The sequence below is a fragment of the Miniopterus schreibersii genome (genome assembly GCF_964146895.1).
Source record: "Miniopterus schreibersii genome assembly, chromosome: 15".
Lineage (NCBI taxonomy): Eukaryota > Metazoa > Chordata > Mammalia > Chiroptera > Miniopteridae > Miniopterus > Miniopterus schreibersii.
This window is the reverse complement of record NC_138115.1, coordinates 23316884-23331603: the sequence shown is the minus strand read 5'-3', so window position 1 is coordinate 23331603 and position 14720 is coordinate 23316884. Positions and strand designations below refer to the sequence as shown.

The 14720-nt window shown below is 53.0% G+C and overlaps 1 protein-coding gene across 1 annotated transcript; it reads right to left on the bottom strand.

Moving 5' to 3' along the window:
• Positions 1-3008: 3008 nt before the first annotated feature.
• Positions 3009-8058, bottom strand: RHO (rhodopsin; the record flags this gene model as incomplete). Its single annotated transcript, XM_081160056.1, has 5 exons — positions 7683-8058; positions 5730-5898; positions 4298-4463; positions 3952-4191; positions 3009-3119 (listed from the first exon to the last, which is right to left on the bottom strand). The coding sequence occupies exons 1-5, from the start codon at positions 8041-8043 to the stop codon at positions 3009-3011; spliced, it is 1047 nt and encodes a 348-aa protein (XP_081016182.1). The 5' UTR covers positions 8044-8058.
• Positions 8059-14720: the final 6662 nt, after the last annotated feature.

Here is a 14720-nt window from a genome sequence, read left to right as displayed (position 1 = left end):
CACACAATCTCCTCCCAGAGGCACAATCAGGGGTGAGAGAGCTTTGTGGCCCTGGGGCTAGCTAGGTCATAGCCCAGAGATTTGGTCCCTCCAATCCAATTCTGGAATTTCCGGCATGTCCTGGCCTAGGATCCACCTCCTTAGATTGGGTTGAGTGGAGACACGACTGTATACAGCAGGCATTCCATAAACGTGTTGGCTGCCAGGAGCCTAGAGGTGAGGTGGATAATAACCTCTTCTCAGACTGTCAGTAGCTCTTGCCTTCCTATGGCAAGTACCCCACACATAGCTGTCAAATCAGTTGTAAATTAAGGAATTAAAGAGGTTTTCCTCTCTACCAGGAAAAACCACAGGATGTTCTGGTTTCAGAGTAAATTTTTTTTCTCTGGATGTGAGGTTGAGATAAACATACCAGTCTTCAGAATATGTGAAGTCGGGTGGGGGAGTAAGGAGACAGGGCTGCCTGTAAGGCAGGGCAACTAAAATGCCACTGTCCCTCCCACTGCCATGCCTGGCCCAATTCAGCACCTGAAATGGAGAGTGACCTGCAGGACCAACCATGGGAACCTTCTTTCTTGTGTCCCCAATGTGGGAGGGAGGCCTGGTCTAGTCAAATATCAGTGACTTAGAGTCCATCCTTGCTGGGCCTCTGTGTCTCTGCCCACCCTGCCTCCCGCCCTCCTACTTCTGGTAACAACACTCCCAGGGTTTCCTTTGGGCCCCTTTCTGTCCCCTCTCTCAGACCATCTGGTTTATGTGGGGTTAATATTGGGCTGCAAGGGCAATCAGGTGACCCAAGCCTGGCCAATGAGGGCGCTACCTGGAAAATCTGCTGGAACTGAGGGAAAAGAGAAGCCAGCTCTCTGCAGGGCTTACTGGGCCTGAAACAACTGGTTGCCACTTTCTGCCACGTCTTGGAAATGGCCTGTGCTTGAAGCCAACACAGAGGAAAGTGTAGCCAGAAGAGACACAGAAGCGCAGTAACATCATCTGAGCACCAGTCTCTAGCTGTTCCTAAAGCCCTGGGCTTTTCATTTATTGGAACCAATGATTTGCCCCTTTAGTTTCAACCCTAAAGGGAATTTCCTGTCATTTGCAGCCAAAGGAATCCTGACCGACATCACCCAAGGAGACAGAGTGAAGAGGGACAAGGGCAGAGAGCCCGACTCTTACCTGCCCCAGCCCCACCCTGGCGCTAAGGATCTTCTTGCCACCCTTTCCCACCTTGGAGAATGAGGCTAACTCTTGGGGGCTATACCTCCATCCTGTTTCCCTTGCAGATGGGGTGCCCAGCAAGGTGAGCACTGAGCTGAGGCCCCAGTAATGTCAAAAGTCTCCCACCATCTGCTGTATGTCAGGAAGCGAACTGGCTACGTAGTCTGCAATCTCATCTAATCCCCTCAAGGTCTGTTTTAACATTCTCTTTTGCTGATAAGGAGGCTCAGAGAAGTGACAAAACTTGCTTGCAGTTTCGCAGGTCATCTGGGTCTCTGTGACTCCAAAGTTGGGGCTTTTCCCATTCCTGGCCTGGCTCGCCCCTCCCCTCCCCTCCCCCGCACCTCTGCACCCCAGGAGGCTCTGCTGATTGCCCAATCCAGGCATCCCAGGGTCAGGGACCAGGTGGATGCTGCCCAGTTTCAATCCATCCTGCCGAGAAAGAGCCTGAGAATGACAAAAACCACCACCATTAACACCAAGTACAGGAGCTGAGCTTTTAATGCCCCAATTTGCCTTAGCCTCCGGTCAGGGCTGGGAGAGCTAGAGCTTCCGGCTTTTGTTATGTGAAGAAGGGCTCAGTTCAATCCCGATGCCCCAGAGTTCCAGCCAGCTTCGGAGCAAGGACTCTCCAGAATGGAGAATGCACTGGAGCTGCTGAAGACAGGCTCATCCAGGCAGGGAGTAGGAATCTGAGACCTGTGAAAGTCCCCAGGGAAGGTGGGCCCACTCTTTGTTTCTAAGCTATTCTAGGCAAGGGTGACATTGGAGACTCAGCTCTTTATTAAATGTGGGCTGGTGAGCATGGCTTCTAGAAAGCTCCATACTGGCCCAGGTATGCTGTGGCCCAAATGCCGGGGAGGAGAGCACATGGTTTCTGGAAGTTGAAAGGCCTCTCTTCACAGGTTGCACTGGGGAGGAGAGGCCCTGGGCCTTGGCTCCAGACTCCAGTCTGATGTTGTTCTGTCAGGTCTGATGACTTCATTCTGCATTCACTCAACTGTCCCTCCCTGCAGACAAACCCCCAGGTCTGGCTGACACCTGGCTAATTTTTAAAAAACCTGCTGAGACTGGATACTCGGGGTCTGTCCAATCTCAAAATAGTCACTATCAAGAGGAGATGATAATAGTAATTAATTAATTATATTAATTGATGTTATTCATAACATTAACTGCAATATGTACACTCTACCATTTACAAAGTGCTTTAACACACACACACACACACACACACACACACACACACATCTCATTTGATCTTCACAGCAGCCATGTATGGCAGGACCAGGGACTCGGGATTCCCATTTTATAGGGAAAGAAGGTGAGGCCCAGGGAGGAAACAATTGCTCATGGTCATCAGCCATGGAGCTGCTGCTGCTGCTGAGGTGGTTTTGAGAGGATAAATATGCTCTCCCTGCCCATTCATCCCTTCATTTATTCCTTCCTCCATCTAGCATTTATTAAGCACCTACTGTGTGCCCCACTCTGTGCTAGACACTTATCCCTAAGCTGGGACACTTTTCCAGACAGCAAGAGTTCTTCTGTTCCTGAGAGACGAGTCAAGGGAGGAGGGGTACAGATCCACCGGCCCCTGGGTACTCAAGACTCCAGGTCGAGCAGTCCTCGTCGAGTAGGGAGCCTCATTTTTCTCTCATTAATTCTTTGTTTTAAACTCATGGAGCCTGTGAGACCCGGTTCCGACAGGCACAGGTCCTGGTGGGGCAGCTGTTGCTGAGGGTGAGTGTTGGGGGATGGGAGACTCCTATAGTCGGCAGCAGAGTCCTTGGCAGGGCTTAGGCTGGTGCCACCTGGCTGGTCTCCGTCTTGGAGGCAGTGGTGGATGCTTCGTCATCACCCAGTGGGTTCTTGCCACAGCAGAGGGTGGTGAGCATGCAGTTCCGAAACTGGAAGGCAAGGGGCATGAGTCAGGGTCAGGGTCCACTCAAAGGGTGTGCAGCAAACTGGTGTGGTTGGCAAGATTCGCCTACAACCCCTTCCTGCTCTGGCCCTCACAGCCCTCACTCCCATGTCAGATCTGTCTCTCTGGAGGGAAGTTACTAAACATGTGACCTCACGCAGAGATGCCAGGGACCAAACCCAAGGGGGCTTTGTCACTAATGACATTCCATGATGCCCTCTGTGTGCGAAGGGCTATCTGTAAATTATCTTGTTTAACTCAAGAGTTTGGAATTTTACCCCTTCTATGGATGAAGAAACTGAAGCCCGGAGAAGGGAAGTGACTTGCCCAAGGTCACACAGCTAGTCAATAGCAGACCTGGGATTTGAATCCAATATGCCTGACTCCAGAGACCACATTTTCCCCACTGGATCATGGATTCTTCAGAGAAACTACTGGTCTATGTTAAAGGTCTGGTTTATCCCTTTATCCCTCAGAATAATACTTTTTAGCTCCCCCCCCCTTCCTTGATGGAGACTGGCACCATCCCATTTCCAGGCTTGGGACTTTGACCACTTGACTTTTAAAGTGAACCTCCACAACCATCTTATTTGAGCCAGCCCCAGAGTCACCTGGAGGGCTCATTAGAAATGAAGGTCTGGGTGGGGCCCAGGAATCTGCTTTTCTCCCAGATGACTCTGATGACCTGGGGGAGATCAACTGCCCAGTCCAATTTTGCAGATGGGAAGATTGAGACCCAGTCAAGGATGTGGCTTGTCCTCCACAGGCAGTGCCTGTGGCTTGAGGGACCTGGACCCTCCCGCCCCGCCACCTGGCACCTGCTTGTTCATCATGATATAGATGACGGGGTTGTAGATGGAGGATGACTTGGCAAAGAATGCCGGGAGGGTCATGAAGATAGGGCCAAAGTTAGAGCCCTGGTGGGTGAAGATGTAGAATGCCACGCTGGCGTAGGGCAGCCAACAGATCAGGAACGCGATGACCATGATGATGACCATGCGAGTGACTTCCTTCTCGGCCTTCTGGGTGGTGGCTGACTCCTGCTGCTGGGCAGCTGCCTGCAGAGATACAGAGCCTGGTGTCCAGACTGGAGTAACTCTGGGCCAGGGGCTGGGCTCCACCCATTCAATGTATGTGTCCCCGGCACCCAGCACGAGGCCATACCTCCTTTACTGTGAAGACCAGCTGTCCATAGCAGAAGAATATGACGATCATGGGGATGGTGAAGTGGACCACGAACATGTAGATGACGAAGGACTCGTTGTTGACCTCTGGTTTGAGCGTGTAGTAGTCAATCCCACACGAACACTGCAGGCCCTCTGGGATGTACCTGATGACCGGTGGAGAACAGGACAGGAGGGGGCATAACGGAGACCCACGTGTGAGGAACTTGGGAACAGGCCTCATAACCAGAGTGACCTGCCATGTGGCTGGCCTCGCTCTGGTCCTCACTTTCCTCTCTGCACAATGGGGGTAATAAAATGTCTGCTTCGCTGTGTGACAGTGAGGATCAAATCAATGGAGAGAAGGGACTCAAATGTGCCTTGTGAAAACAGTGTTGTTTCACAGCTGTTTAGTGGCCTTGTTATCAGGACACAACTCGGTCTCTGGCCCCACCTCTCCCCTGGCAGCACCTGCATACACTGGCCTGTGCAGGGTTTCTCACCAGACCCAAGCCAGGCCTCAGGCTATGCAGGGCAGAGTTGGTGGGGGAAGGGAAAGAACCCCAAACTCTGTATTTGAGGTAGTTTGTACAAACTGGGGTCTTACTAACAACAAGGTGAGAGTATTTTCTAGCCCTAAGATGGGCACGCAGGGTAACAGAGATCTTTGCACAAAAAAGGGGGAAAGGGGGAACAAGAGACCTCTGGGGTATGTGGTTAGGATTTTTCAGTAGTTCTAGAGAGGGGGTGACATCAGACCAACCTCAGAAAACATGGAGTGTCCGTTGGCTGCGCCTATGGGATGTAACTGGACCAGACTGGAGCAGACAGGGAAAGAGGCTGGAGGGGGGTGGGCTCGAATTTAGCAAGGGGCAGAAAAATGACCCTAGGAGACTGAGGAGGAAAGGGAAGAGAGTGGGAATTTCCTGGAAGCAGGGGAACACGAGGCCTCTGGGAACTCATAAAGTCACCAGTCAAGTTTCCCAAACCACTTCCTGCCCTTTCCACGGATCTCTCATCTCAGACAGTGGCCTGCAGACTGCACAGGACCTGGGTCCTAGGGACTATAAGGTCATCACCTGCACTAGGAAGGCTCAGTCTCCCCAGGTGCTGAGGCCCAAGGTCAAAGGAAGCTGCCCACAGGGCACTGGACCAAAGAGGATTGGAATCCGGCCCTGGCTTAGTTGAGGATTAGGGGCACAGCCAAGGTGAAAGGTTGGGCTTTTGGGATTCTCCTTGACATGGGGACTCAGGAGGTGGGACCAGCCTCACAGCAACATTAGGGTCTGATCCTCTCTTCCCCTGGCCTAAACGCCAACCCCAGAAGAGTTGCCAGCTTGGTGCCTGGAACCAGACAGCCCCAGGTTTGAGTCCTGGCCGGGGGACCCTAAGAAGACCCCCCGAGACCCATCCCTTCTGCTCAGTGCCATTACCTGGACCAGCCGGCTAGTGGGGGCGCGGCACAGGCCAGTGCCATGACCCAGGTGAAGGCGAGGCCCATGATGGCGTGGTTCTCCCCAAAGCGGAAGTTGCTCATGGGCTTGCATACCACCACGTACCGCTCGATGGCCAGGACCACCAAGGACCACAGGGCAACTTCACCTGCAAGGCAGTCAGCTGTCAGTCAGCATGCCACTTGCCTGGACTCACTGTGTCTAAGGCGGCAGCAGCGCTCCTCCTACGTGGGAGAGGGCAGCTAGGAGGGTAGCTTGGGGTAGGCCTGGAGTGAAGCCTCAGGCTGGAGCGGGCTGAGTCATCGAGAAGGAGAGGGAAGGGGGTGCAGGGCCGAGGGACCGGCATGCCAGGGAGAGTGGAGTAACACTCAGAAGTTTAGTTCAGTTAGAGCTCTGGGTTCATGAGGGACACAGAAATCAAATTAGGGGTCATGACTGGACTGGGAACCCTGAAGGGAGTTTTTACAGGAGAATGTGTCCTTCCTGGGACAACAGGCAGAGTCCCTGCTGAGAGGCATTGCAGAGGCAGGGGAAACCTGGAGTTGGAAGTCCTTCCCTCCCTCCGGAGTGATGGCCTCTCCCCCCCCCCCCCCCCCCCCCCCCCCCCCCCCGAGGGAAACAAAATAACCTGGGCATGTGGATCCCTCTGCTAGGAGCCAGGAAGATGAATAATGTTTGGCTCAGAAGACAAAGGAAGAAATAGTGATGGAATTCAGACATTTATGCTGCATATCACTACAGAAACTCATAGAATTTATCAACCTAACTGGGCCACTTCTCAGAGTGAAAGGAACACTAGTAATTATTCCAGGACAATAGTTGTAAATTGGGACCAACACTGCAGAGAAATGTCTGCCTGTATGTGGCACCCCTGTCTCACCCCTGCCTCTGGCCTGAGAATGGATGATCTGTGGTCACTGAAAGTGACACCCAGTGATGGCCAGAGATTCTGGGGAATGGGGCTGAGGCAGCAACCTGGACACACAAGGGTGAGAGAAGACAGGCAGCAGAGCCATCCTTGTGGCTGGTGCTAGGCTCTCCCCATCACCCTGGCTTTGCAATAATGACCACTGGTGTCTCCTGCTTGCCTGACTGGCTGTGTGTCCCGGGGGGACATTCTTGGATCTGAGCCAGGAGACCTATGCCCCGGTCACTGCCCTGCCACATCCCTAAATGAGTCTTCCCCTCTCCATGTCTCAGTTTTCTCATCTGCTAAATGGGATCTATTGTCTCTGCAGCACTCTCATTAGTTTTCCAGTCAAAGAAATATTTAAAAGCATCTTTCAAAGCTACAGATCACACAGCTCTCATGCCTCCTTATGGGAGGGGTTTTTTGAAGCAGATGAGTTCCTCAACACAAAAAGCATTCATGTATGGCAGAGAGGCTGGAGGTGGGTTGGGAGGGACTGAGCCCATGGCCCCGCACAGGTAAAATCCAGTGACTGGAGACTGGGAATCTGCATCCCTAAGATTATGGGTCGTGAGCTGGGAGCCCTGAGCACAAGGACCTGTCTTGTCCAGCACTCTCTCCAGTGCCTGGCATGGGTCTGACCCAGGGCATCTATTCTGAGGGAAATTGAACATGGCCTGAGGGGCCACATAGAAGTGGGCTTGAAACACAGCTTTGGCCCTGCCACGATGTGACCCCTGCAAGGCCCTTGACTTCTTTCATCCCCTTTCCCTGCTGTAAAGCAAAACAATGGCACCATTCCAAATGAGATAAACAGTGCTCAGTGCCTGCCCTCCCCAAATGGCAGCCTAGATCATCATCAACAAAGTGTTTGTTGCTTGAATAAGTGAGAGCTTTAGATGATGCCAATGACTGCAGAGGGCAGAAGGCCTCTTAACCCCATCCTTAAGCCTGGGCTGTCCCCAGACACCTCCATGACCCCGACTCCTGTGCCCCATGCCCACCCGCACCACAGCTCATACCGCCCAGCGTGGCAAAGAAGCCCTCCAGATTGCATCCTGTGGGTCCAAAGATGAAGTATCCATGCAGAGAGGTGTAGAGGGTGGTGGTGAAGCCTCCAAAGACCATGAAGAGGTCAGCCACGGCCAGATTGAGCAGGATGTAGTTGAGAGGTGTGCGCAGCTTCTTGTGCTGGACTGTGACATAGAGAGTGAGGAAGTTGATGGGGAAGCCAAGCACAATCAGCAGAAACATGTAGGCGGCCAGCATGGAGAACTGCCAGGGCTCAGCCAGGTAGTACTGCGGGTACTCGAAGGGGCTGCGCACCACGCCTGTCTTGTTGGAGAAGGGCACATAGAAGTTGGGGCCCTCCGTGCCGTTCATGGCTGAGGTCCTTGTGGCTGCCCCACGGGCAGCTCTGACCCGAAAATGCTGCTGGGGCCTGAGCTTGGCCACGCAGGGCTCTGGCTGAACGACTTCAGGCTCTCACCCCCCCACAGGCCCTTATGAAGACACCTCCCCTCCCTAAGCTCCTGGCTGAATCAGCACCTGGGAGATTGGGGACATTATTAATCATATTAATTCCCAGTGCTACAACTAGGGGCCTAATTGGCTTCCCAAGAGGGGCCAAGGTGACTCCAGGTGGAAGCCTGGGGTTGGGGAGGGGAGGTGCTGGGGGCCCTAGGAAAGGGGAGGATGCCTGCCCCCACACTTCTGTCCCCCAGGAATTTCAGCCCATCTCAGCCTGATGGCCTTGGCCTGGCATTGGGACCTCAGACTTCCAGGCCATTACTCTCTGGCTTAGTGTGAGCTGACTTTGTCTTCCTCCTGATTGGACCATGAGCTCCCAGAGGGCAGAGGCTCTTGTTATACTCTGTCTCTCATCCCCTCACTCAGCCCCTTACCTATGCCTTCCCCACCTAAGTCACCTCCTGGCTCATCCAGTTGCTGGACACTGACACTAGCCCATCTCGCCAACTTCATGAGGGCTGGGGTCACATCCTGCCAGACACACAGCCTGGCATAGCCCAGGAGCTCAAGAAATATGTTGCACTGAATGGGAATTCACTTGCTCAAGTGTTAATCAAACATTTATGTGTAGGCCACTGGGGATACAAAGATTGAGAAAGGAGGAACTTACAGGCTGAGGAGGACTCTGATATGGGAAGAACAAATCCCAGCCCAGGGAGGGGAGTCAGCCTGCTTGGGGGAGGCATCAGGGAGGTGATGTTTGGGTCTTTGAGAGCACTTTGCCAGGTTGCCAAGTTGGGAAGAGAGCACACACTGAAGACAAAGGCTGGGCAGAGGCCTGAGGCCCACCTGGGGTGTGGCTGCACATGGGCTGGGGCCAGCTCTGATGCCAAGCTGAGGAGCCTGGCTTTATCTGAGAGCAGTGGTCAGTGGTTTGGGTAGATCCCAGGGACAGAAATGTGGCACGAATGCCCCCATAGATGGATTGGAGGGAGTAAAGATGGGGGAGGGAACAGGGAAGGGAGTGACTGAAGCAGGGAGGGGACAGAGGCTCTCAGGGATCCTGAAGCAAGGCCTTGCATACAGGAGGCAGATCGTGTACCAAGTCCTATGCTGGGCACAAGATCACTGCAGTAAGCGAGGCAGGTATGGTCCCAGCCCCCTGGGGGCTTCAGTGTGAAGGGGAGGCAGACCCTGGAAACAGAACTGGTTGGATACTGCAGCACACAGGGCATGTCTGAGGATGTCTGGTCAGGCTGGGCTAGGACAGTGGGCTTTGGATACCGTGTGACAAGTAACCCCACAAAGGTGGGTCCCGGAACAGCAGGATGAGCCTTGGGGCTAAATGGAGGCCTGATATTGATGGGCTCCCGTTATCTGTGACAGGAGTGCTATGACACCTCCTAAGAATAAAGGTAGCTGGGAGTGTCTGGCATGCAGGGTACTTGATGACCATTGTCCAGCCACAAATGTGTATTGACCAATTTTCTTGGTTCTGGGAGACACAGTGGACAAGGAGGACCAAGGCCCTGCCTGCAGGAAGCGTTTCATTACAAACAAGTAATGAAGCAAAAAATACATATATAGGAAAAGTTCAGATCATGATCCACTCCCAACACACTGTTATCTAGCAGCCCAAAAGTTCTCTTTGAGAAGGTAAAGTTTGAGCTGAGAATTCAATGATGGAAGGAGCCAGCCCTGCCAAGATCTGGGGCTGGAGACATCTAGGCAGAGGAAACAGCAAGTGCAAAGGCCCTAAGGCTGGAAATTCAAGGCCAGCAGGAAAGTGTCCTTATCTCTGAAACTTTTATCCCTTAAGCTTTCTGACACCCAGTCACTCTTCCCACCTGGGCTTCCTAGACCCCTCTGCTCAAAAAAGTGCCCCCTTCCCTCCAGCCCTCCTGGGGCTCCAGACTCCTGCCGGTCCAGTGGTGTCAGAGTGCACACAAAAGGCTGATAAAATGTGTGTTGGTGGGATGAACGCAGAGGGTGGCATGGCAGGGTGGGTAGGGTGTGACCTCTTGTAGTTTAAGGCGCTTGGCCCAGTGATTAGGCCCAATGCTAATGAGGTCAAGGTGGAGGGTTTGATTCTGACCCGGCCTGGCCCCTGATAGCCAGATGGAGGGAGGAGCTCTGGATGCCCTGAGTCAAAACTAGCCCCCACACAGCCCCACCCTGGCTGGGCTGAGCCATCACCCCTCCACCTCAGCACCTTCCTGTCCCATCCTTATGCTTATGACAGCCTGGGAGCTTTTAATCATGTTCTGCTCATGTGTTTTTGGTCCATCTCCCAGGTGTAATGTGAGCCCACAAGTGTGGGCTGGGGTGTGTCTTGCTCACCACAGGACCCTCAGAACCCAGCATGGTGCCCAGCATGTGGCAGGAGCAGAATCATTTCCCTGGAACTAGAGAGAGCTGGGGTTCCTGTCTGTGTTGTTCACTGATGTATCCCCCAGGGCTTGGCAGGGAGTAGGTGCTCAACAAATATTTGTGGAATAAGTGAATGTGTCTAGGTTACCTCAGGAAGTACTTCCTCTCTCTAAATCTCAGGTTCCTCCCCTGTAAGAGTTGAATAACTCCCCCCACATGGCGAGGTGATGGGGAATTAAAGGCATCCCTGAGGTGATGGTGCTCTGTATCCCATAAGGCATGACAAAGAATTTTTTTAAAAAACAAAAAATGCTCTTTGTTCAGAGCAACAAGCTCAGGGAATGAGCTGAAAGGTCATTAGAAGTCACGTACTCTGACCCTTCCTGCTGCATTTTCCATGTGGGGAGACTGAGGCCCAGAGTCAGCAGTGAGTTGCCCAGGTCAAATGACAAATCAGTGACAACCCCAGCTATAAATGCCTGGGGACTTCTCCCCCAGCGCCAAATACAGCGCTCAGGAAAGACCTGCCAGTTCTTCACACCATGGTATAAATGACAAAAAGAAGAGAAAATGTTGTACTGGGTGGTGAAAAAGGCCCTGAACTGAGCCACACAGGTCTGGAGCAGCAGTGGTGGCCCTGAGGGCAGGGGGTGCCACTGGCTGTGTGTCACCAGGAGAGCCTGGGAAGTTCACTTCACCCCCTCTCTGGGCCTCAGTTTGCTGGGCCTAGGAAATCTCAGGGATCCACACCTGTCTACAGGGTAAGGCCGAGCTGCTTTCCCTACCAGGGCCTGGCTCATGGACCTTCGGACCTCACAACTTAAGGTTCATGATCCTCCCTCTTTGGGCACAGCCCGTTTATACCTACCTTTTCATTCAGACTGAGGCTCTGCAGCCACACAGCCGGGGTGCAGCCCAGCCTCCTCCCTTCCCTGTGCCTCAGTTTCCTACTCTCGTGCCTGTCAGTGATCAGTGAATGCTGCTAAAAGTGTGATCCTCTTCTGAATCTCACTCAGGTCTCAGCTCATGGATCACATCCTTGGAGAGCGTCTCCCACCCCCAAGTCTACAAATGAGCCCCCTCCACACCCCTAGTTCATTTTCTACTCACTACTCGTTACTATCACCAACAGTCCCATTTGTCTTCTCCCTGACTCTCTAGAATGCAGAGCTGGCCCAGTCTCTTCTTTGCTGTATCCTGAGCTTGCAGCCCAGAGTAGGTACTCAATAAATATTTGTTGAATAAATGAACAGCTCCTCCTGGCCCCTGTGGGGAGGTCTCACTTCCCTTTGAACACTGAGGAAATATGCTCAGAGGGTTGAGGTTCCTCATCAGAGCTGGAATTGAACCCGGGCCATCTAATGCCTCAGCCAGAGCTCTTTCATCCACATGTCAGGCGGTCCAGAGAGGGACACAGAGCACGCCAGTGGAACAAGCCTGAGTGTGGGTGACTTTCTGAGCCACTGCCCCCTTGCCCTCTCTCTCAGCCAGGCTGAGAACAAGCTGTGAGGAGCTGTGAGTGATGGGAACAGGGGGCCTGGGTTTGGCTGTCTCTGAAGACAGACGTAGCCACCTCAAGGGCTTCCTGGCCCAGTCCCTCTGGGAGCCCAGAAGCAGGGCTCTGACTCGGCCATGGAGGATTAGGGTTTAGCAGGTGGGGCACAAATAGCTCTTAAGCCTCTGCATGGAGGTGCTGCTCGGTCAGCAGTTTCCTCTTACTCCTTCCTGCCTCCCCTCACTGTCTTAGCCCCACCAGGCTGGGTGAGGCCTTAGACTGACCTGAGAGTGTCAAGAGGGAAGAAAGGAAGGGGACAGAATAACTCTCCTCCCCTTTCTCCCTCCTTTCTTCCTCCCTCCCTCTTTTCCTCCTACCCCAACATTTGCCAAACACCTCTGTGCACCAGGGCTGGGTGCTTGGGACACTGAGATGAATCCTACACAGTTCCTGCCCTCAGGGAGCTCCTCAGGGAGCAGCAAACAAGGGAAAAACTAATAACCATAAGTGGGAATTTGCTCTCAGCCCCAAGTGCTGTGGGGACACAGAAAAGCAAGATGTGGACCAGGAGGGAACCTGGGAAGCCCTTCAGCCTAGACAGTGGGCTAGCTGGGCCAAGCCCCAGGGAGGGAAGGGCCAGCTGGTGTGGAGAGGCTGGGGCCCCAGGATGATGGGTGGCAGGGGAAGAAGGGAGGACCAGGAGTAGGGTGCTAGCTGGCTGGCAGCGAGGGACCCTGATGGTTGCAAGCAGCAGAGGGGTGTCATCAGGTTCCCATTTTAGGATGATGTTCTGAAGTCTGGGTGGAGGAATATCAGGGACTACTGGGGTGAGTGTCTGGCCCAGGGTGAGAGCCCTACCCAGTGGTAGCCTCTTTTCTGGGGCTCCTACTTTTCCTAATGGCAGGACTGGCACAAGTGGAAGGTCACCTGGTATTTGCAGTTGGCAGCAACCTTGGAGAAGGGGCATCTGTCCACCTGTTCGAGAGCCACAAGAGACTCCTGGCTTCAGTAGCCTTGCTGGGGATAGATGGAGACACACAGCTGGCTGAGGTTAGGCTAGAGCCAGGCCCACTTAAAGTCTGGCCTGGGGCTCTTTTTGGGCCACCCAATTCTCCCTTCCCTACTTTCTCCTTCCAAGAATGTGGGAACAGTGTTGAAGACTGGAGACAAGAGGTCAGGACAAGGTTGTAGCCTCAACCACTTCCAAGAGGTGCAGCCTCTGGCAGCCACTCCTCCCTCAAGGCCTGTCTCCTCTTAATGAAATGGGCACCTTAGGATCCCAGTACCTCCACCCACCCCCATGGCTGTAAGGATTAAATAAGATGATGTGTGGAAAGTACTCAGCACAGGGACTGGCACTCAGTAAGCACTTGATTTAATGGGAGCTACAGTGATTGTTTCTCAGACTCAGGCCCCTATAGCTCAGCTTCTCTGTGGCAGCAGAACCTGGCACAGCATTCAAGTGTTATTCGGCTGAAAGGATGCATGCTAAAGTCTCAGTCTGGGCCCCCTCCCTCTGCCTTTAGCCATGGACCATCTGATGTGTCACTGTGATTGACACCTGCCTCTTGAGTGACTGGGGCTGTTTTCTCTCTCTCTCCCCTCTTTTTCCTAGCCATATGCAAATGATTTCAGGTCAAGTAATGCGCTAATGGAAATCCTAACACTTTAATAAATGTTTAGTGAGAGAGAGCATGCATGATTGTAAGTAATTAGACACTCAACGAAGGAGTTCTGTTGGCACAACTGTCTGGCTCCCTTTCTTCATTTTCCTTCATCATCTCCAAAGAGAGATGCAGAGGGAGGCAGGGAGGAGGGGGTGGGGCAGGGGTCCAGCTCCTGCACTCATCACTGGCTGGCCTCTGCAGCTGCTCCTCTCTTTATCCTTCCAATTGGGACCTTTGTTGTACTCTGCCCACTTCACAGGTGCCCTGTAAGGTAACCAATATCTAATCACAAGGGTGGTTTTTGGCATGTCCCCTTTCTCCTGCTGTGAGGACTTTACAGGATGTGCTTGCTTACTCCCTCCTGGGAAGGTAGAGTGGAAGCTGAAGGGAGTGGGGCCTCAGGGATGGACAGATCAGGGGCTTCCCACTCAGGGCTGGGTGAGCTCCGTGGGCCCCAGTACCTCCACCCACCCCCGTGGCTGTATAATGAAAATCATAACCCTTCCTCACAGAGATGCTGTGAGAACTGAGACAACATATAAAACATGCCTGGCACAGACAAGGTCCCCAATAGATATCAGCTCTCCCTCCCCAGCTTCCCATCTGCTACCCACCCATGCGCTTGAGCTCCAAATTGGGCATCACTGATGCTCAGGGGAAGAGACATTAGTGGGATCACAAATGGAACCCACTCGCTTCAGGAGCTGGATGGAAGAGGAAAGCCTCAGGTTGGGTTGGGGCCCGGGTGTGGATGCGGGGAGGGGGCAGGGCCTGGCCTCGGATGGGAAGTGTAACCTCCAGGGAGGGGCCCTCTTTGTCACCTTCTTTGGAGCCAGGTATCTTACTTTCTTGTCAAAATGGAGCCCCGTTAAACCAAAATATATAAATAAATAAACCCTGTTCCCCTACTCACTCCCATATTGCCATTTCAATTAGATTAAATTTTAAGAGAACACAAATATAATGTCCCTCTCGGATCAAATTAGAAACAGGTGCACTTTTGCATAAGGAAATTAAATTGCAGACAATATGAAGATTTGCTAAAATGCAGACACTGA